Source organism: Hermetia illucens, chromosome 4 (genome assembly GCF_905115235.1).
Source record: "Hermetia illucens chromosome 4, iHerIll2.2.curated.20191125, whole genome shotgun sequence".
Classification (NCBI taxonomy): Eukaryota; Metazoa; Arthropoda; class Insecta; order Diptera; family Stratiomyidae; genus Hermetia; species Hermetia illucens.
In genome coordinates, this window is record NC_051852.1 from 21,806,798 (window position 1) to 21,830,026 (window position 23,229).

At 45.3% G+C, this 23,229-nt stretch overlaps 1 protein-coding gene across 3 annotated transcripts in view; it reads right to left on the reverse strand.

Annotated features, from left to right (window-relative positions):
• Positions 1-23,229, reverse strand: part of LOC119656002 (serine-rich adhesin for platelets) — a 201,701-nt gene that overhangs the window by 112,709 nt on the left and 65,763 nt on the right. For all 3 annotated transcript variants that reach the window (XM_038062242.1, XM_038062240.1, XM_038062243.1), the window contains exon 2: positions 3,289-6,458. In XM_038062242.1, coding sequence (XP_037918170.1) covers positions 3,289-6,458 — 3,170 coding nt within the window. The remainder of the gene's footprint in view (positions 1-3,288; positions 6,459-23,229) is intronic.

The window sequence follows — 23,229 nt, forward strand, 5'->3', positions numbered from 1 at the left end:
TGGACAATTCCGTAGCCTACATAACGATGAAATCTATGAGCGATACCATGACCGTCTGGTTGTGGATAAAATCCGGCTCAATAGGTTACGGTAGGCGGGTCACTTAATCCGTATGGACGAGGACGATCCAGCCCGGAAAGTCTATAAGGTCAATATCTATGGTAGAAAAAGACGAGGCAGACCCTGCCGGGGTGTCTGGAGTTCCTTATTAAGGCACGCCTAGACCGGATACCGGTTGATGCGCCCTTGATGATGATGAAAAATTACTCTGGAAGACACATAAACATTTGTCGGAAAGTCACGAGGGCTCTGATGACTTGTAGATCCATAGCAGGAAAAAAATTGGGTTGCAGCCCGAAGATACTATTTTGGAGATATACTGCAATAGTAAAGCCAATGATTACCTATGGGACGGTAATCTGTGCAGAAAGAACCGAACTCAGGACACAAGCCAGGGAATTACACAAACTTCAAAGACTGGCTTGCGTGTGTATCAGTGGGGCAATGAGAACATGCCCAACGGCATCCCTGGAGATCCTTCTGGGATAAACCCCTCTTCATCTGCACATACAGATGCAGGCAAGGAGGGCAATCTTCAGGATGGTCGGGAGTATCAGTGAGGCGAGGAGCTGCCTAAACCGAAGGAAGATTGATATTCTTTCTAGGCGGTATCCCGAATTACTGATACCAAGGGATAACATGACAACGAAGTTTCACTTGGGTTCCAGGTCATGCTGGGTTGGAAGGCAACGAAGCAGCGGACGGACTAGCCAAGAAGGGGGCAGGGACGCCTTTACACGGGCCAGAACCCTTCTGTGGAATCGGAAACGGTTTCATGGCTATGACATTAAAAATGAAGAGGAACGGTTGAGGGAACTATACTGAGCGGGCTTATTAGGAATGGAGCAGTCTCCATTTATTTAATAAGGAAAATATACAGAAAACAAATTACTTATTACATATTGTCCTCAGAGGGAGGAGCAAGTGAATGGCTTATTTTACGCTTAAAACCAGGGATTCTCGATCTCCGCGAACGGTACAGCAAAAATGTCCGCACTACGTGTGTTATGAGACGAGCCGATACGGAAAGTAATATCCGAGTTGGCGGAGAAGTCCATCAGACAATTGCAGAGTTTGACAAGAACACACATATCAAGGAAAATACGGCGTTGCTCTAGGGTGGGGAGATTGAGGGTGCGGAGTCGTGACGGATAATCAACCCATGGAAGGTTTTTCTAAAAGAGGGTCCGGGTGAATTTGCGTTGTACAACTTCAAGATTGGACTGTAAGAGAGCACAGTCCAGCGGAGATGAAACAGAGGCAAAGAATTTAAGGTCGTTTGCGTAAAACAAATACGGGCAGGTGAGGATGGAGGCGAGGTCATTGATAAAAAACAGGAAGAGTAGGTGGCCAAGTATAGAGCCTTAGGGAACACCAGAGGCAGGAAAGAAGGAACGAGATGAATAACCGTGAAAAGAAACTTTGCAGGAATGGTATGAGAGATAGCAGGAAAGCCAGGAGGTGACTGAGGGAAAGAAGTCTAGTAATGAAAGTTTAAAGAGGAGAATGTTATGGTCAACGGTATCAAAGGCTTTGGAGAAATTAGTACCTCTTGTCGTGAATTAACGCATTTAGCAACGAAGTTGGTAGACACCACAAGGTTTGAAGTAGTAGATCTATGTTTTACGAAACCATGCTGCTCTTTAACAACGAGTTGACCAAAGTGCGCCTACAACCAGTCGTTGACGTATCTTTCCAGGATTTTGGGGTAAGAGGAGAGAAGAGAGATGGAGGGGTAGTCCACAGTAAGAGAAGGGTCTCCGCTCTTGAGGATAGGAATGATAAGGGTCTCTTTCCAGAGATGGGGAACGTAGCATTCATCTAGACATTTGTTGTAAATTATACTTAGAGGGAGGGAAACGAGTTTTCTACAGTTAAGAAGGAAGAGGTTAGGAAGCGCATCGGGGCCAGGTCCGACGTTGGGGTCAAGATTACCAATGAGGAACTCAATCAAGGAAGGCGTAAGGAGAGGAATGACCAGTTAAGTTACCGCGGGCAAGGGCGGCTTCGATGCTCAATAAGTATCTTTAAAGTGCTTTTCTGACCATTGGCTTCACAGTAGAACGTATAGCCTTAAAGTGAGCAAGGTCGCCGTCATGTTTAGAAGCTCGAAACTTCTCCCGCAGTGTATGTTTTAGGCGAATGTTAATAAAAATTTCCGTTGTGAACCAAGTTGGATACGAACGTAGGCAAGGAGCGGAAGAAGGGACATAACAGGAGAGGAGATCGGAAAAGATATTGTTAAAGGTTTTTAGAACTTGATCACACGTTGAGTTGCTCAATATATGTACCCAATTGAAAGACACTAAAGCTGAGTCTAGACCGTCAAAATTGGCTTTACGGAAGTTGAACTTAGTAGATTTACGCTTGGTTTTGGGTTTTGAACGAGGGAGCTCCGCTTCAAATTCAACCGTGAGGTGGTGAGCGTCATTTTTGACATACGGGGATGTGCAAGGAAATAAAGAGAGGTGATGCTCGGGGAGGTTAGAAAGGAAGAAATCGAGACTGCGGACCAAGAAGTTGTTGGTGGTATTGAAATTCAGGGCAGAGCAAGTGTTCATAAAGGAAGAAAGTAGAAGGGAAGAATAGGAAGGGTTGCTGGAACCAATTGGAAGGCTAGAATGATTAGGTCAGTGGGTAAGGAGTTCAAACAAACTGTCAAACAATTCTTCATACAAGTGAGAAGGGCAAGCACAGGGTACGGGTATATGTAAGGAAATAAAGAGAGGTGGCGTATGGGATGAACCCATACGTACAAAGGATTGCTTAAACCTCCCAAAAAAGAATTTCCGAATCATAGTGGGAATTCTCACTGATCACTGTGGGCTAAACTACCACCTAGGGAAGCTAGGGATACCTACGGACACTGCCTGCAGGTTTTGTGCGGAGTGTAATGAAACCTCTATGGAACCTCTCCTGGAAGAGTGTCCGGCACTTCGGCAAAGCAGGTCATTTGGGAGAACACTTAATACCAGATGCAAAGTTGAAAGATTTGAAGTAGGAAATATACTAAAGTTCCCGACGGTTATAGGTTATATAGATTCTATTTGAAAAATTCCTTTAAAAGTTCACAGAAAAATTAATAGACGACCTAAGGAGTGCAAAAACATTATCAAGATCCTTTAACTTGAACTATGAACTCCTGGAAGTCTTACTAGAAAAAGATCTCAAGATTTTCCGACCCCGATTTCCGATATTAACACCTGTGAACCATGAAAGATACATTACCTTTGGTAATTCTCGCTTCCTCCTAAATAATAATCCATCATTTTCAATATAATCCGGCACCTCCTTGCGATCCTTAAAATTGAATATCATTGTATTCTGTGTTGCCTGTTGTTGTTGTTGTGCTGCACCAGCACTTCTGGGCTTCTTCTTTGCGAATTGCCACTTAACACCATTATCACTATTATTGGCCGCCTCCAGCAAGTTGGCCTCCTCATTCTTCTTCGTATTGATCAAGTTCTTTTCGATTTCACGTGACGTTAGGGTTGGTCGTGGCGGTTGCAAGACTGTCGATGGCGCCGGTACAGGGTCCGCGTCGATGCTCGTCTTGATGCTACTATTACTGTTATTGTTACTAAAACTATTATTGGTTTTACTGCTAAGATTGTTTGTTATGTTATCCGGGGATTGTTGCACTTGTTGCTGCTGCTGCTGTTGTTGTTGACTTAAATTCGATATGACTAAATTATCACGAGCTTTTGCGGTTGCGATTTCGTCTGTGTGGGAGGTGAAATCGGGTGTTGCAGGGGTTGCATTCGGGGAACTCTGCTTCAGCTTGCTGCTATCTGGCTGCTGTTGCTGTTGTTGTTTTGGTTCAGCAATCAACGGTCGGATAACCCCAACTTGCTTTGCACTGGCCGCGGCCGTGATTGTTGCTAGATGAGCGGATGCCGTTGTTGTAGCATTGCTACTGCCATTAACGGCTGGCGTTACCGCTGTTGGTAACGGCGATTTGCTACCAATATGTGACGACTTATTGACACTGCTGAAGTTGAATTGTTGTGTTGTTCCTGCTTTGGAAATGTTCTCGAGTGCTGACTTGGAAATGCGTTTGGTTGGCGTCTCGCCGTCCAGGTCATCGTCATCTTCCTCCGATTCTGAGCTCGGTTTCGACTTCTGCGGCAATTTAGCGATCGGCGACAAACCGCCCACTGTGGGTGACATGGGTGTCTCTGGAGCCGGTTGGGGAACCATTGGTGACTCGATCTTCAAACGTTCTATTTGCTTGGTGAGCTGTGTAACGGGTGAATCAACAGCACCGAAATTCGGGCCGGACTCGAAAATTTTGCGCGGAATAATGTCCGGTGTTTGTGGGCTCTGGCTGCCGTCACCATTTGAGTTACTCCGAATAGGGGTACTTTCGTTTTTGGAGCTGTGTCTAAAGGGAATGTTGGTGCGAGCAGACGGGATGGGTGGCGAACCAATTTTCGGTTCAGCAGTTGTTCCAATAGCTGTGACCGATGGCTGTGAGTCAACGATCGGGGCTGCGTCCAATTCAGAGGCGAATTTCTTCGAAATGCTGGAAGTTGGACTGCCAAGTTGTCCAGATGTGGGTGATTTTTTGTTGTTAGCATTGTTGCAAAAACTGTTATTTACAGTAGTTTGCTGCTGGTTGTTGCTGATCCTCTTCACCGGTACTATATCCAGGCTGCCTGGCGGAGTGCTAGGCTTACGGAAATTCTTCTTGGGGCTCAATGGTGGCTTCGGGAAGATAATGGGAGGCTTCTCCTGCGAGATAATTGACTTGTAGTTACGCACTTTGGTAGCCACCTCGCCGTTGCAATTGTTATTCCGAGAGAGACCGCGTCCACGTCTGTTCGCACTAGCTTCGAAGATTTTGAGTGTCTGCTTAACCACATCAGGCGGTGGGCGTTCGGTTTCATCCATAAACGGTGATATTTTCTTGGGTGGCTTCTCGTTCAGAGCGCTTCGCTCGCGAACACTAATGATCTTGTCCTCGATGGTGACTTCAGTGGACGAGCCGATCGAGGAAATGTCTGATTTTGCAGGCTCCACGGGTTGCATGTAGCTGTAGCGCATCTGAACCGGAATCCCGTTCGAGGTGACGGTGGACCCGTCGTTCTCCCAGGCTTTGTCGCCATAAACCAGCAATGCCTCGACGGATCGGGCGCGTTTCAATGAATCATTCCCACGTTTCGTGTGCCATGATCGCTGCTTGTCCGATACCTTCAGATTCTTTTGGAAAGTTGCAACAAACTCGTCAGGCGATTTGCCCATATTTTCGGAATTAGGCCGGTCCGAGACATGTGCAGAAGAGGCTGTGTGATCCGTGGCCGTGGTGCAGCTGCTGTTGCTGCCGCGATCATCGTCGTCCAGCAAGTTATTCAAACTTGTGGCCCTCCTGAGATTATCTAGAGCTGGCCGCTGCTTACCGGCGGATTGCCTCAATGCTAAGCTCAAGTAGCGGCAACGAAGTTTGGATACAATTCCTGGACCGTACTGCAGCTCCTCGGAAGGATCGAAGTCATCGAAGGTGTCGTTGGTGTCGCTCAACTCCTGGGCGGCGACCATCTTTCTGCTGCTACCACTGGTGCTGGCGCTGGTAACACTGCTTGGGCTACTACTCTTCGCACTATTGTTAATCCCGTTCGGCGGCACACTATTCGCATTCGCGCTCGATTTCACACTAGAACTCTTGTATTTGCTGAACTTATTGGTGGATTTATTCACGTATGGATTTTTGATAAACGACGGAGTCCCGGTCGCGGCGAAATTACATGGTTCCGACTGCGGTTGGGGTGGCGATAGCGACTGCGACGACGACTCCCCGGCGGAACGCTCAACATCGAGTCTGGAATGTAACTGAGACGGAATCGAGCTCGAAGACGAGACTTGCGAGACCACGGAATCGGATTGCTGCTGGCTCTGGCTCTGGCTTTGTCGGCCGCTGAATGTCGGCCTCGACGATTCGTTTTGTTGCGATGTTGTCAAACAAGTTCCACTGCCACGAGTTGTTGCTGTTGTTGTTGCCTTTCCACCATTAGTGCACTTACTGCCCTCGCTGCCGCTGCCGGTCCCAACGCCAGTAAAAGAAGTCTTTGGTTTAGCGAAAATCGGGCCTGGAACAGCCACTTGACTAGAATTGTTGTTGTCCACGCATGGCAGCTGTTGTTGATGTTGTTGCTGCAGGCTACAGGCCGTATAATGACCCCCCGAGCTTGCATCATGCTGAATAATGTCCGGTGTTCTGGCATTTACACCATTATTTACACCAATCGAATGGCCGCTATTCGATGCAACTCCATTGCCCCTTGCTGAAATGCTATCGTTGCAGAAATTTTTTGCTATGGACAGAACAGGTGATGTCGGCGATAGTAGTGTCCCCGGCGCAGTTCCTCCAGCCATTGTTGTTGTAGATGAGTTTGATGTCCCTAAAATGAAACCAGAAGGGAGACAATGTTACTGAGGGTTGAGCAGTGCAGGCAGTATTTAGTGAAAGTATGTTGTCCGGGGTTGGAAAAGTGTGCGCGGATTGTTCCGAGTGAAATGTTAGAAATTCTCTACATTTTCATGACGGAGGCATTTCCACGAAGGCCTTTGAACGGCAGGTAGGGACGGGTGTCAGCGAATTGAATAGCAATTCTATTATGAATAATGAATAGATTGATCGCAAATATGTTTTGAAATGGGAAGATTGTGTATACGTTCTGAGAAATTCGATAGAATGTGGCATAGGAAGTCCGAACAAAGTACGAAAATGATGATCTGAAACAGAACAAAGTACCCAATATGTTGGAAATGGTATTTGACGCAAGGCCCATATGTTCACTTCAGATAGTATGAAACAATTCGGAAACTGGAAAATAAACGCTTTAGGTATGAAAGGATTTGTATCTGTCTTATGCAAAAATTTTTAGGTACACGACTGGTCCACCTTCATACGAAGGAATGACTTTGACGTACTATACAGCTTTGCTAATTGGAGAGAGATTTGGATGAAATTTCTCAATATCGTGTCTTAAGTTATGCTAGGGGCCGTATTTCTGCAAAATGTACTCCTATAGTGATAAAATTCTGAAATTTGATGTACAGTACTGAGCAAAAAAATCGGCAAGTTAAGTGCACCCTACTTAATCTCGCGTAAGTCTGTTATTTTAATTTGAATTGACAACAGATTTTTTGTTGAATAAATTCAGATGTGAAGAAAGTATTAGCACCGTTAGATTATAGTTTCTCGTAGTGGTAAGTTTTCGAAGTGCATTAATTAAAAACAAGTCGGGAAACCGAAAGCACGACGCTTCAGGTATGAAAGGTTTTGTGTATTTCTTATATAACGAAATTTGAGTGTGCCACGATGGGTCATGGTCTAGAATTTGCAAAGAAGTGACAACTTTGACCTATTATAACTTTGTTAGTAATAGTGCGATTTCCAACAAACTTAGTAGGATCTCAGCTCTCTCAACTCTTTGTTGTTAGGATGAACTTAAGAGAGGTTTTGCAACCAATTACTCAAAATTATAGTAACAGGCAGCTTCCTGATTTTTTTTCAGATTTTTCGGTTGTGTAGTTTCTGAGAATGGGTCCGTTAGAGAAATGATCACTTTCGACCCCTCGCAGTTCCCACCTTTCCAATAAATGTCAAAACTAAGACCGGCTTCAGAAAGTACCAATCGAGGTCTTTCATTTGATAATCCACAGGACTATATTTAGTGAAAACAAAACTTACACTCTCCGTGCATGGATGGGAATCTCCCCTTAAATTCGACATTGAATTCTGTAACTTACTGTATGCGTGCACCTTTCCAGCAAATTTTTTTGTGAATCGTTTAAATCGTCTCCGAGAAAAATGCGTGTGATGGACAGACAGACGGAGAGACATTTTAGAGACGATTTTAATAAGGTTTTGTTTTACACAAAGCGACGAAATCGCCACCATTTAGTGCGCGGCGGGGCAGCGCGTTCCTCACGTTGTTTTATCGATAGCTTAATTCGCAGGACGGCAATCCGGGTCACTGCCTGAAAACAGGGTTATGGAAGGACGAAAAAGACTACATCAGCCAAAGACAGACTAATGCGGAGATTCTGCTAGCGGGATCGGTTCAAAAATTCATCGGACATTAAAAAGAGCTCAAGGATGCCATTTTGACAGAAATTGATGCATCAACTGTTCATCGGAGGCTCAGAGAGAGAGCAGATTTCATGGCCGACGTCCCGCGAAAAAAGCAGCTAAACATATTCGAAACCAATACTCACTTGTGAAAAGCAAGGGACAATCGAGAATGTCATCGTCAAATAGTATCTGTAAAACTATATTCAAAAGCATATGCTTTCAGTTACGGAAGGCTTTCACCAACACGTTCGAGATGTGCTTAAAAGAAGGAATATTTCCTGCTCAGTGGGAAAAGCGGAAGCTGATGCCGCTTGCTATATCCAAGCCGCTTGGAAATCTAGCATTATACCGCCCGATCCGTCTATTGAATGAAATGAAGAAGACAACAGATTGTTGGCCATCATCGAAAGCAGTAATGACTTTTCAGGTTGCAAATTTGGATTTCGGCGTGCCCACTCTAGGGTGGATGCAATGATGAATCTGGTAAAAAATGCGCTGAGTTGTAGCAGCTGCTGTGCCGTGTTGACACTCGATGCCAAAAATGCATTTAACTCCGCCAATTGGACATAGGTGTTCCTCGATATTTGGCCAGTCTGGTCGAGCATAATTTTTCAGACAAGCCGCAAGGAGCACATCGTCGCAATCGGGGTACCTCAAGTCTCGATGCTGGATCTCTACTGTGGAATGTCATGTATAATGGGATGTTTGTTCTTCCCGTCCCAGAGGCTTCGCAGCCCTGACTGCAGTTCACTGTAGTTGTTACGGCAAAGCGCTCAGGATGTGGAGGTCTACGCGACGAAGATAATTAGAGCGGTAAGGTCCTGACTAGAAACAGCCGAGATGACGTTAGCAGATGAGAGAACCTAGTAACGAATCGTAGAAAAAAGAATACTATGAAAGTGGAAGTCGGTGCGCATACGGTAATTTCGAAGCCGGCTATCAAATACCTTGGGGTGATGACTAATACCAGACTGAGCTTTAGGGAACATTCAGAGTATGCATGTCTCAAAAATATTGCGAATGTTAGCAGGCCGAAACACAGTCGGCCATTGCTTCTAACCCGAGTGGTGCGATCCATTTTGCGCAGAGGCTCAACTCTCATAGAAGGAAACACTTGAATTCAGCTTCGCTTTGGATTGGAGTATTCGCCAATTTGTCCAAGATGCGGTGGCATAATGGAAAATCCAGAGCATATGATGCCCAAGCTTTGCAATGTAGAGCAAGAATCTGAACAAAATACTGGGCAGGAGTGTTAGCCCCGAAGGAGAAAGGACATAGGATTTACTCTGCAATCATAAGAATACAGAAGAAGTCGCTGAAGAAAGAAGGCAGGAAGGTCCAGAAGCATGAGTGCCTAAAAGCAAACAGATTCCGAGAAGTAATGTCTAAATGATAGTCCCACGGGGTCGGGGCTGGAGAGACGGAGGGTAGTTTTTTTTGAATATCTATAACAATTGGAAAATCGCGGTTTAAATCTCACTGGAAGCAGTGCAGTTTGTATCTTGGCTTGACGTCGGATACCAGTCGACTCAGCTGTAAATGAGCACCTGAGTCAAATCAGGGTAACAACCTCAGGCGAGCGCAATGCTGACCCCATTGTCTCCTATAGAATACTATAATCCTCTAGTGTACCGTTACAGTCTTGAAATAAATGCTCCAACACACTTCAATGCCCTGTTTCACCAACGATTACTATTATCATGTGGCTGAGTAACATCCAAAAGATATTCTCTGCTCTATCACAACATCATTGGCTCATACCAAAGAGGCTTCACTCCAAATTTTCTCTGTGCGGAAAGCGATGGAAAACTGTTCAAATATGACTAGGAAAAAAAATTGTTGGAATATGGCTATTGGGGCGACTTCATCCGATTATGCTTCAGATTAAGATTGGATAAGCAGACACGACCTCTTTGCGGTGAACCTGGAAACTGTCTTCGGACGGAGCAAGACTGAGTGGGGTCGGGCGTGGACTGACGAAGATCTGTTTGCCTGATTAGTAGCAAGTGGACTTGGCGGGGGGATCAGCCGAAGCAGAAGGTGCTAACAGGATCTCAAACCCAGGCGGAACAGCATACGTCAAGGCCTGCGTGGGGGGACCTTGATCTTTAGTATGCCAACTCTGAATACCTTGAGCACCTTCAGTTTTAAATAAAACCCTTACCCTGGGGGCCGGGTTAGCCAGGCTGGACATTCTTCCCGGACTACTCGTGGGACCAAGATATGGACTCAATTACAGAAAAAAACCAAGAAGAATAGGTGGTGATGCCAGACGCACCATTGGAGGAGGAGCTACCGGCATCCAGCCAGGAGACAATAGCTGTCAAAGGCAGTACAGTTGGTACCAGTCGTAGCACTACTGTGGTGAAAGCAATCACAGGGACCTCCCGGAGCGAGGCGACAGACGGATTATTGGTTTCTAGCTTGGAATCCACTGTCATCGAACTGGGTATAGCGAGTACCAGCCATAGTACTCCTAACCCGAAACCGTCTACTTCAGGAACCCCTAAAATGCAAGGACTGACAGGAATATCGGTAGAAACCGGTTAAGAAGCGCGGCAAAATTGCGAGGAATGAGGACGCCGGTGTGTGTGTGTGTGTGTATGGTGAGGGAGAAGCTACAGCTTCTGAGCACTCAGGCTGTGTTGGCCCATTGTACTCGCCTCCCCCGTCTAACGGAATATTCCGGATTCGTTAACGTATCGCAGGATTTCCGTTAGTGGATGTGATGCTACCCGTCGCAATTGGAGGACATCGGCACCAAAGATCTGATGCCTGATGCGTCCATAGGCGGGGCATTCACATAGGAAATGCTCCGTGGATTCCGCTTCCTCATTACAGGAGGGACACGTATCATCTTCGGTAATTCCTATTCTGAACATATGCCCAGCTAGTGAATTATGGCCTGTCAGAATGCCCACAATACACCTGCAAGTCCTCCTGCTTTTCGACAGGATAAACTTTGCGGTACGTATGTTGGGTTCTGGCAGGAAAAGTTTGGTGTGTCGAGCAGCATTTAAGCTCTGTCACCTGTCATTATGGGAAACTTGTTCCCAGTTTTTGAAAACAGATTTAGCCAATGCTGCTGATACCCCAATTGCTGGCTCCGGTCCCGGCATAGGGGAGATTGACCCCTCTTTCGCTAAAGCGTCCGAGATTTCATTTCCCTCTATGCCACAGTGACCAGGTACCCAGAGTAGTTCCACCGTATTGAGTCTAGACATAGAGTTCAAACGGTTTCTGCATTCCTGAACGATTTTCGAGGTGATCAAAGGACTGCTCAATGCCCTCAGTGCAACTTGACTGTTACTGCAGATTGCGATGCGCCTGCCCTTCAACCACTCGTCAATCACCCAGTTTGCCACCCTTGGGATCGCATAAACTTTGGCTTGAAAAACCGTGGCATATTGTCCCAAAGGAAAAGCCCACTTCACGTTTTTATTCGAGAGGTAGACTCCGGCTCCAGAACCCTCTTCTGTTGAGGACGCCGGTACTGTCGACGAGCGGGATGAAAAGGGCCACGTCAAATACTGGGCGATTGTTGAAGAATATAACAGCAAACACCTGACAGGCGAGCGGAAGACGAAGTCCTCCATTCTCAAACGCAATCGATATCGAGACGAGGAAAGGGAGCAAGGGGTGTAAGGGCTCGGACGCTAACTAACCTCTGCAGACAAGTAAGCAGCAAAAGCCACCCAACGAGCCACGAACTGCGAAACCATTCAGTGATTTGGCCAGAAGTCACGTGTGACGCTAGTGGCAAATTAGCGTCGGAAGTGTGGACCAGCATTGAAGCCAGGTAGTCGGAAATGGTCATCGAGCAACTTCTGGACGCCAAAAACGAGCACATGAGATCCATCCTCAGTTTCGATTCCTCTCAGGACATCTGTGGGTTCCACGCTATAGCTTGCAAGGGCGAATTCGATAGGGACTTTCTCAGTTCTTTCGTTGCTAAGATCAGCGACGCCTGGAAGGAGGAACCGGACGACCGCCAACGAGGTGTTAGAGGAGACAGAGACTGACGAGCCCCCCACGCAAGCAGATCATGCGAAGAATAGCGCCGTCAAATATATAAGCCGTCAAAGCAAATACTATAGTTTATTCCATAGTATAAGAGATGCTGATCTAGACAGACCTAGAGCATATATCCTCGCGAGGAATAGTCTGCATGCTTTTTTGTGTTCGGACCTGAGTTCCAGCGACCTAGTCGTGGGCAGCAAGCGTGTATATTTCCTCAGTTTACATAGATCTAAACCGATCAGCTGCGCCAGAAGAACTACAATATTTGACGAACACTGGAGCAGCAAAGAAGGCCAATCTGTTGATAGCCTGCGACACCAATACAAGACAGCAGGGGCAGCTCAGAAATCTCAGAAATCAACGAAAGAGGGGAGTTATTCTTTGATTTTATTATTTTTATTTATTTATTATACAAATCTATCGGTGTGTAGCAAGGGCAGTACACCAGCCTTCCACTTTTCTCGCTCCCCTGGGTTGTGCCGTAGCCTGGCGAGTTTTTTTGGGAGCTGTATCTCTTTGGGGTACGTACCAGTCTTGAAGACGAGCACAAGTGCTTTTCATACTGAAAACGGACAGGCGCGATCATAAGTCCCCGAAGGACTTTCGACCAATCAGCCTCACCTCTTCCTTGTTGAAGACCATGGACAAACACTTCAGGACGATTATGGAGACAACAAATTGCTCTAAGTTCCAGCACGTCTACCTCAAAGACAAATCCACAGAAGTCGCTCTCCACGAGGTAATTGGCACGTTTGAACGATCACTGCAGTGGACTGGATATATAGGGAGAGGACTGGATATTGAGAGCATTCAACAACGCTAATACCAACGCCATCAAGTCTTGACCAGTATTGGATTGGGGGGATATCTTACGCATTGGATAATATCCATGCTAACAACCAAGTTAATCCAATCGGATCTGGAAGGTAGCCACTTGGCCAGAGCTGTGAACAAAGGCTAATATTGATGGACGAGATGTTATGGATATTGGACAGCAGCGGGGTGAAAGTGGTGGTGTATGCCGACGACTTTGTGATACTGGTATCAGAGATGTTTCCTTCCACTATGAGTGACATCATGGAAGGAGAGCTGGAAAAGATCTCCCGGTTTGTTGCAAGATGCGGGCTTGGCATAAATCCAAAAGGGAGCTGGAGCTATTTGTCAGGAAGGTGCGGACCTACGCATTGGCTTAAGGCACATGGTTTTGTAAAGTGACACGTGAGGGACAGAAATGTTCACGACCTGACTAGCAGTGGAGGGAGTTTCATTATTTTCAGGCGGATCTTCACGGTCGATTTCGCCAAATATTTGGGTTTTTGGGGTAGTTTTCCGGTCTAAGTCGACCCCAGCCAAACAATCTTTTAATTCAAGGACGAAAAAAATTGAAAGTTATTCCCCTGATATCATTATTTATTTATCCAAAGAAATCTACCATATAACAATGCTTAGTGCTTTGCCAGTTGTGCTGGAGTAACAGAAAGCCAATAATTGATAAAGAGTCCACAATCCTCTCAAATTTCATTCAGTGTTGAGGAAGCAAAACTATCACAGAATGCTACTTTGCCATTCATATTGTATCTTTTTTTCTTCAAAACACTGTTAGACTTGATTCTGAGACAATAAAGCACAAAAACGTATCATTACGCCAATTTTAGTGTCGTTAACTTTCAGTCTTTGCCGTAGAAAGTGTTGGGCAATTTCAAGCATATTTCAGAGCAATTTGCAAAGATTTTCTCCAAAGCGGAGCAGTCAGACCAGTTGATTGTGTAGAATTCCTATTGTTTCCCCTAAGCAAAACGCTGTCTTGTTTTACTTTTATTAGTTTCGAACCAGATAAATATGAAAATCAACTGCTTTGCCCCAGTCGAGTTCCAGGCAAATGCTAAAACAGCCATTTAGGAAATTGTTTATCACCAGCCAGACGAAGCGATAGTGCGGCTTGGATGACTGTCATTATCTAAAGCATGGAGAGGAAATATTCTGGTTTTTTTGCTGCCTTTCTGTTCTTCTTCAGCCATTGTGTGAATGAATTTTCACTTTTACAACAACTGCTTCCCATGGAGCATGTGAATGAATTATAATATAATGCGGAATCATGGAAGCAGATGGCATGGCGAGCAATTCAGCATTACATGCAAATGATGCATTTCCCTTAATTAAATTTAACGATAGATGAGCATGGGAGATGCGTTGATAGGAGACAGTGCATAGAGTGGAAGGTTGGTGGCTGCCTTGTCTGGCTGCAACCGATATTAATAGAAGCTTCCTTGTATAGATAGATACAAGTTACCTTTGAGGAGGAAAACATGTCTCAGTTATTTGCACCAACTTATTCAGAGTAATTTTATCAAACGTGACTTCAGAGAGATACTTAATAGTTTAAGTGAAAGTTAAATAAAGAATGTGAATCGTGGTGAATAGTTGAGCGCAATTGAAAACAAATTAATAGAGATAACTGGAAAAAAAAATAGAAAACGTAGATGCGAAACACCCTCGGTATATTTGAGAGGGCGAAAGATGATGAGACATACACACTCGAAGGGTTGATTATCAATTCCAATTATGGCATACTCTCTGGGTAACTGAACGCCTAATTCTACGTATAAAAGCACAATTACGGTTGCATGGTTTTACGTGAGTTCCCGCAGTGTAGGCCTAACTCAACAGTCTCAAGACATGGTTTGATTTTGTGACCACAATCAGGCCCCACTGTGACAACCTCAAGAGTAGCAGTCTATAAAGTGGATCTTCGTAAAGCCTCTACCGAACGAAGGAGTACGACACCCGAGTTGCGCGGCACAACTCCACCCTAGAGTCCTGAAGGGCTTTGTCCGCGTTGGGTACAGAACCACGGTCTCCATGAACTTCCCACTAGGCGGCCAACCGCAAATAATCGGGCCGAGAACACGGGCCCCAGGAATTCTCCTGAGGCACATAAATCAGATAATCTCTGGTGAAGCTTCGTGGCCGAAGTCATTTCAGATGAGCCCCCATGCAGACTATGGTCGGATCGCCTAGTGCATTACAACCAGCAAGTCAATGTGGCTATAGCGTTTCCCGGTGCCACCACGTGCAAGTTCTCCTTGGCCACTTGGTGGCATCCGTATAAAAGCACATAAGGGGGTTTAACGTTATTAACTACCGCGTATGCAAACTCCGCCATGCTATTAACATAGTATGCTGGTTCCAAGCCCAGGTAAAGGAGAAGGGTTTGAGACAACGTACTCTGTACCATCCTCAGTAAAACAAAAATAAAATGCTGAGATCAGGGAAAGAGATAAATAGAGAATAGTTGAAGTTATTCCACTGTGCTAAATCCTACCTTATCTCTTTGGTTGACAGGCGCCGGGACATCCCGACCAAGAAAATGCATACAATGTCGTTACAAACAAGTCTCCAGAGTCAGAGAGTGTGCAGATTCTTCATTGAAGAAAACCTTGCCAAGGTGTCTTCGCCTGAGATCTGAGGAGGCCGGGCAGCTGCATAAAAAGTGCAGGGCCGTCTCCTCCTCCTCCTCACATTGGCTGCACACAGCCGAAACCACTACCCCAATCTTTTCCATATAATTGTTTAAGTAGTAGTGTCCCGTTAAAAGTCCTACTAGGGTTTTCATGTCCCACTCTTAAGGGACAACAAAAATGCTACTCTCTTTCACAAGGATTTTCGCCTGCCGGCAAGAGTCCAAATTTCTCCACTCGGCTGCGTGAATTCTTGCAATTTCACCCTTCAGAGTAGACTTGACAGTAGATGGTAGGATTCCAAGAGCTGTTTCTGGCCTCACCATTGTGGATCCAGACCCTCGGCGAGCCAGCCTGTCAGCGTCCTCATTACTAGCGATGTTAGAGTGCCCCGGCACCCACATCAGGAATGTTTCGTTCAGTCGGCCAAGTTTCAGCAGCACTGGATGACAACTCCACACCAACTGGCTTGATATGTCGTTGCTGTTTAGTGCTGATAATGCCGCCCGACTGTCGGAACAGATAAATGGCATATACCTCCGCCTGGAACATGGTCGTCAAATTTCCGGGGGGTTGGGCCAGTTCTCTAATCGGATTCCCCGAGAACACCTCTGCGCCCGATCCGCCCTCCATGACTGACCCGTCAGTGAAGATTATTAAGTCTGTAATCTGAAAAAACTCATTGCCATTTTTCGACCATTCTTCTCTTTTGGTGATTACAACGGAGTATGTCTTTCCAAAGACGAATCTGGAAACCATATGATCGGTCGGAATCAGGGCTACCAGATGTTTGTCGAGGAATATAGATAGATAGATAGACGCATGACCGTGTGATTCGACGCATTTTCACGCTCCAATAGTATCGAGTCTATATGCGTTATTGGCTACTTCCCGTTTCACCTCTAAATGGATTAGGAAAAAAAATTAGAATAGCTCGCGTGCGACGGTCGGCGTACTAGTCATTGCTCGAGGAAGTAGCTTTTCCACCGAACTATTTCCTGGAAACCACATTCACTAAGTTACGACAACACAGACGATCAACGTAAGTAATCTAATGTGCCGTTCAAATCGGCAAAGATTCCGAAGACGTATTTGTTAACACAATGGACAGCAACGTTTTGGGCATGCATTAAAGCGTCGTTGGCAGACCTGTTGGTATGGAAACCATACTTCCTGTCAGACACCAGATGGGATGTTTCTACCCTCAGTCGCTAAATCATCATCCTCTCCAGGACCTTGGCCAGAGCCTGGAGAAGAGATGTGGCTCCTTCTCTGGTGACTTCAGGAACACAACAATCCTGGCAGTCTTCCACAATGCACATCCCGAAAATCATTTCATCCCAGTCATATGACTTCCGACACCTGAATCTAAACCATGCTCTCTTCAATCCCACAGCACTGCGAAGGACGAATTTCTTTTTCCCCGTCAGCGCGATCGTCAGGAGATCCCAAAGGCTCGGACCTCGGAAATAGTTCACCCAGCAAGGCATAGACGCTATCACGCCGCGTCAGCGTAAGCTCTCTGTTCACCTTACCTCCGGCAATGTCGTGATTTCGTTTTCTTTTGCATATTGAACAGAAGACAGCTTACTTGTTGGCAAGCCTTAAATGATCGACATAAATAAGGGGGTTAACAACATCACATTGACGGCGCACACTTTAGAATCTCTTTCTTACGTCAATATCATTGATGCCCCTGAAGCTATCAAACGTAAAAACATTTGACGGGACATTCAAACAACGTGCTTCAACAGCGTTTCGGACAATACCTCTCCCCTACGTATTGCATGGTAGCAAGATTGCCCAGTGCATATCTGCACTGGGCAATCTTGCTGCGCCAGAAAGAGGAGATTGCATTCACATCTATGCCTAGGATGAATTGTGTTCCGCGGAAATGCGGAACCACCTCATCCAGGTACACGATCAGGTAGGCGGACAGTACATTCTTATGGAAAATCCCTTCCCAAAAGCCCCACGATTGGCACCTCTGCCGACCCTTAGCAGTGACGTAGCCATTGATTGCCCAGGGTTTCTGCAACATTGCGACACCATCACGGCGGTAGCCCTGGGGCAATTCAATTGCAGCAGTCTAAGTGACATGAGCGGAGACATATCCTTAAAGCGGCAGTCAGCCACCCTGTGATCGAACCCTAAGCAACTAAAACAAGCAGGGAGAAAGTCATGCGACCTGATCCTGTAGCTGAACAACTTGACGTGACCCTTTCGGTGGACATCAATTTGTCAATCACTGCAGGCATACCCTCCATGACGGCGTTCCTGACCACGATATAAAAGCAAAGATAGTTCAAAAGGAAGACATCCGCAAGCGCCTGCCTGGGGAGAAAAATACTAATCCATGGATGTTGTATTCGCTTGACAAATGAGTAGATACACTAACTTATCCATTTTCTATTCCTGTAGTCCTGCGCTTTGATTGCATTTGAAGACCAACAATTCGTCATGTTGTATCTCATCCATACACTTCGAAGTCTCATGAAACTGCAACCAGGAGTGGAGAAACTACGACCAAGTTTTTTTTTAAGTGAAACAACCCCCCTTCCTCTCCAGGTCTATTACCAACTCACGTATCCCTTGACAGGGGTAGGTGTTTTAAAACATCCGTTGAAGTACCGAAAGCTTACTATTGTGGCTGTTCCCATACCATGACCTTTCTCCACATAGATGAGAATGACTTTTACACAATCAAAAGATTTCAGTTTTGGCGATTCATGTAGACCTGCTGATGAAAAACAATCTCGTAAAAGAATTGTTTTTTCGTTGGTTTCTATCGCTTCAAAACTTGAGACGGTTCCTTATCTGAGACGTGCATATAAACGTTCCCCGAAATCTTGATCGACTGTTGATAAGTTCGGTGGCCCCTTATCTCCGCGATAACCAGTCAATATGTGTCCCTAACGTTTTAATTGCATCAAACATGAATGGACTTTATTTTGAAAACAAAAAGGCGTTAATACCCTGTACCAATTGTGACCATTGTTCAAAGTTCGAAAACACTTGCTTATCGAGGGTGCATATTTCGTGTAGATCACCTTGACCCAACTACACAGTTACCCACAAGCACCTTGAATATTTCTGGATGATAAAGTAGCGTACAGCTCTTTAGTTAGTTGAAATAAGAAAGTATACTTCAGATAAATATTCTATGATATAAACTTGAAATCAACTGTTCAAATGTGACAGATTTGTCCAGGAAAGATGGATTAGGAGATAAAAGCTTTTGCAGAATGGCGAGCTGGTTAAACCGTGAAACTTTTTGAGAAAGATGCTTTCTTCTGAGTAATCGAGACCGATATACAGCAGGATGGTAACGCCAAGGAAAGAATCACTCAAATTATCCAATGAGTTTGAAAGCATTCGATGTCCCCATGTCTTGAAGGGAAGTGCTTCCTAGTACACCACAGAACTACAGCCGAAATACGGCAGGCCTACATGCAAGGCGACTGCATCAGTGACTCAGACTAAAACCTGGTAATATCGAATGAAAAAACACGTGCAATACCCTGCCTAGCAATCTAAAAAGCGCCATACAAAAGAGAAAACAGTCGTGAGAGGAGGAGTATAAACACCTGGGATATTCCTTATCAGGCACTCATGGAAGGGCTACAAGGGAAGGGAGAAGTACCTATAGGAGCGAACGGGTACCTACCACCGCGGAGACTTTATGGGAAATATCTACAAGGATCGTAAAGCCTGTACTGGTCTTATTCGCGAAACTCTTCGAAGCGTGCCTTCAAATGAAAAAAAAATTGACACTGCTACCAAGTAGGCCTGACAATAGGAAAGATGAGAGAATGAGTCAACCACAACAGATTCCCATCCATCGTTCCAAACGGCAATGGAAAATCCGGCAGAATTTCTATCCTGTAGACTGTGGGTCGTCCTGGACAGCAGGATTTGCGGGGATCATATTTGGAGAATCAAATGGATACAATCTAAAGCCCGATCCACGAATGGTAACCATCACAACATTCGCCTTGTGTGCAGATTGTGTTATCCTGATAAAAGAAGACCCCAGCTTACAATTTACCTCGCCTGCTAACTTCCCATAATTTTTTTTTTCTGCCCCGAATAGATTCTAAACAATCAATAACAAGGGTTTCATTGCGCCAAGATGACTTATGTCTTGCACTGTCAACTAACCGCCGTCTCTATATTAAAATGACAGATCCAAGTCTTACCTATGATCACATATCGAGACAAAAATCGGGCTTTGTGAGCCTAAAACATCGCAGTCCAGTCGCTCTTTCTTTGATCCATTGGTCAACATTCTGGATACCCAGATACATGATGCTTTTCATATAAAAGTTCATAAATGAACCTACCTAAACGTCTGGTCATTGCATTGGATCAGCTACGACCACATCTTGATTTTTTGCGTTATTTTCTGTCCGATAAGTAGAGGAGTGAGCTTCGTGATGTTCATCTTCCGTAGATGCTCTACTAAACTTAAACTCTTTGCAAAAGCGTGCACTATGGTATAAGAGAAAAAAGAGTCCTGTAATGCTACCACCACTTTAGTTGACTTCTTTCTATTTTGGCAAATCTTACTCCCTTTCTCCCTATTTTCGTGTCTGTTTATGGACTGCTTGTGTTGAAATGAATGCGGCTCAACTCATAGAAGCGACGAGCAGGCAGTGAAAGAGTAGCTCAAACCTCTTTTTGTGATTGTTTCTGGGCGAATGGTTGGTGATAGTTAACTTTTAACGGTGACTCTTCTCTCTAACCTTCATTGTCCCTCGTTTCACCTATCAATTCACAAATATCGATTCTTCAGTAGGCCATCTAGGGAGAGAGGGTTACACTGCATGGTGTAGTCAGCAATAGAATTGTCGACCCTCCTTAATGTGGTTCCTATCTATCCATTGCCCTTTCCGTCTTCCGATCACAACGCTCATGGGTAACTGGCCAGTGTGCCGACCAAGTTCTTTGTTCAAAATATGCAGTATCAAGGCAGCGTACCCCGCTGCGCTAAGCGGGGATCGACTGGAATCCTGTTCAAGAGTCAACACCAGAAGGCTATACATACTGAGGGAGATTTCAAAGAATAAGGAGACTGGATCTGTCGACGAGCGGGATGAAAAGCAACGCGCTAAATAACAGGCGATTGGAAACTAGTAGAAGGAAGGAAGATGAGGTCGAACAGCAAAATAAAGAGGGCTTGAATGCCAAACAACCTTTGGGAAATAGTAACAGCCGGCCGAAAAAGCACGATATGCCAAACCCTTCAGCGAAGTGGCCAGGAGTCTTTTACGTGCGGCGCTAGCGAATGGCAATTCCGCTAGCGGCAAACTCGCAAGTTGGTGTCGGAAGTGGGGATTAGCGATAAAGCCAGGCTGTCGGAGATGATCACCTCGTGGACGGTAAAGGGGAACAGATGTCATGTATTCCCTGATTTTACTCCTAGCAAGTGGTCCATAGATCCCATGCCATAGCTTGCGAAGTTCCATTGTCCCCGGACTTTCTCGGTTTGTGCGTGACTAAGAACAACGGAGGAACTCCAGCAGAACAACCAAACTTTTCGGCTCGCATAAAGTGCAGCTTGGAGTCAGGAAGGCAAACGTCGGAGTATTCCGCCCGGCAAAGCCGGAGGATGACCGGTATCCAATGGACATCGCCAACAAGCTGAAGGCTATGAAGGTCGACGCGACGGCCCGACGGGGATTTACGAATTCTCTACACAAGCAGATTATTCTAAGGGTAGTGCACATAAATCTTTAGCACTCGAATGAGGAGGATGGTATAAATACCTGGGATATGCCTTAAAAGGCAAAGCAGATATCCTGCTCACACAACCTTTTCCTAGCTAAGGGAAGTGCGCCTCAGCTGATCTGCTATTCTTCCTCCTAGATAGAGAAATCGACATCACATTAATACAAGAGCCCTGACTCGTAAGAGGCTCAACCATCAAAGGGCTCCAAGGCAAATATCATAATTTATTCCATAGTACAAGAAACACTGATCGGGGTTCATCTAGACCATGTATCCTCGCCAGAAAGAGCTGGCCAAACTGAAGCAGGCAGGAGCGGAGGGCGTGTATATCTCCTCGGTTTAGATGGCTCATGAACAACCAGCTCCACCTGAAGAATTATAACAACCAACTTGTTGATAGACTGCATGCGCTTTGGGACAGCTGAGAAATCAACGAAAGAGGTAAGTCTCTCTTTGATTTTATTATTATCAAAAACCAATCGGTGTATAACAGGTACAGTGCACCAACCATCCATTTCTCCAGCTCGAAAAACTAGGAGGATTGAGAAGAGGTCCTTGGTGGAGAATTAGTGATTGCCTGACTAGAGATCCTAGTTGGATACTTTTCAATATAAATCTCGATGTACTGGTTTTCAGCCCTTTCAATTTATCAGAAACAAACTCTGCGGTGCGCGAATTCACAGCATTGGCACGACAGACAAACTGGAATCAAAGGTCAGCACTTTGAAAAAGTCATTCGAAACAGCCTTGAAAAGTCTTATGCCCTCTTCAACAGAGCAAGAATGGTAGAATGAAGACCAGCATCAGGACACTGGTCAGGGCGGACTTCAACATCTTCCACAGGCACAAATACTGGCAGCCATATAATAAATGCCTGAAGAGCTACAAGATGGCCACCAAGACTACCAGAAAGCGCTCCTAGTTGGACTATTGTCAGAACATTGAAAGCACCAGCGAATCAGTGGGACTCAGTAAAATGTTGCCCAAAGAGGATAAGAGTCTACCCTATCTTCTAGTGGAACCATGAAGCTGCGAATTCAGATGCATTACCTTTGCAGCAAGGAGGATTGTGTGACAGAGCCTTGCTTGGATGGTATGCAGTCCCAGTCATTGAAATGATCAAATCGGTAATTATCAGGGATAAAATCGGCTAGGCTATGAACAGCTTCTCCGCATATAAATCTCCAAACCCAGATGGCATAATGTCACTCACGGCACAAAAACAACAAGAAAGGGTTGTGAAGTGGCTTGTAGAGATTTACCGAAGCTACATTTCTTTCAAATACGTATCAGAGTCTTGGAGACGCGGAGGCGTGGTTTTCAATCAAATGCGGGAAAGCGTGATCATGAGTCTGAGCGGTCACTATAGTACAAACACTATACTCTAGCTAACGAGAATTGGTCTGAAAATCCAAGTTTATGGGAAAAGACCATTTGGCAGAACAAAATGGCACAACCGATCAAGATGAACTGACCCTGTTCCTGAACGGGATGCGGGAGAAATCAATCCAAACCGAAGTAGATGTTATTCTTCACCAGGACAAGGGTTAAATGAAGAAAGATTGGTTCCTTCCTCCAATATAAAATATCTGAGTGTGATCCTGAAGCTAAGTTAAATTGGAGACTGAAGGTTTGTAAGAAGAGTTTTGTAAGGAAATGGGGTCTTCGACCTAGAATATTTCTCTGGATGTACACAGCCGAAATTCGTCCCATCCTGGGGTACAATTCAATTCTGTAGTGGCAAGCGCGGAACAAAAAGTGCAATCGAATCAAGCTTAACAGAATTCAAAGAACCCCGTGTGTAAATGTTACCTGGCCTCTGCAGTCCTGTTTTGTAGATACTCTCAACGTACTTCTACACCTGCTCCCCTGGACTTTCACGTT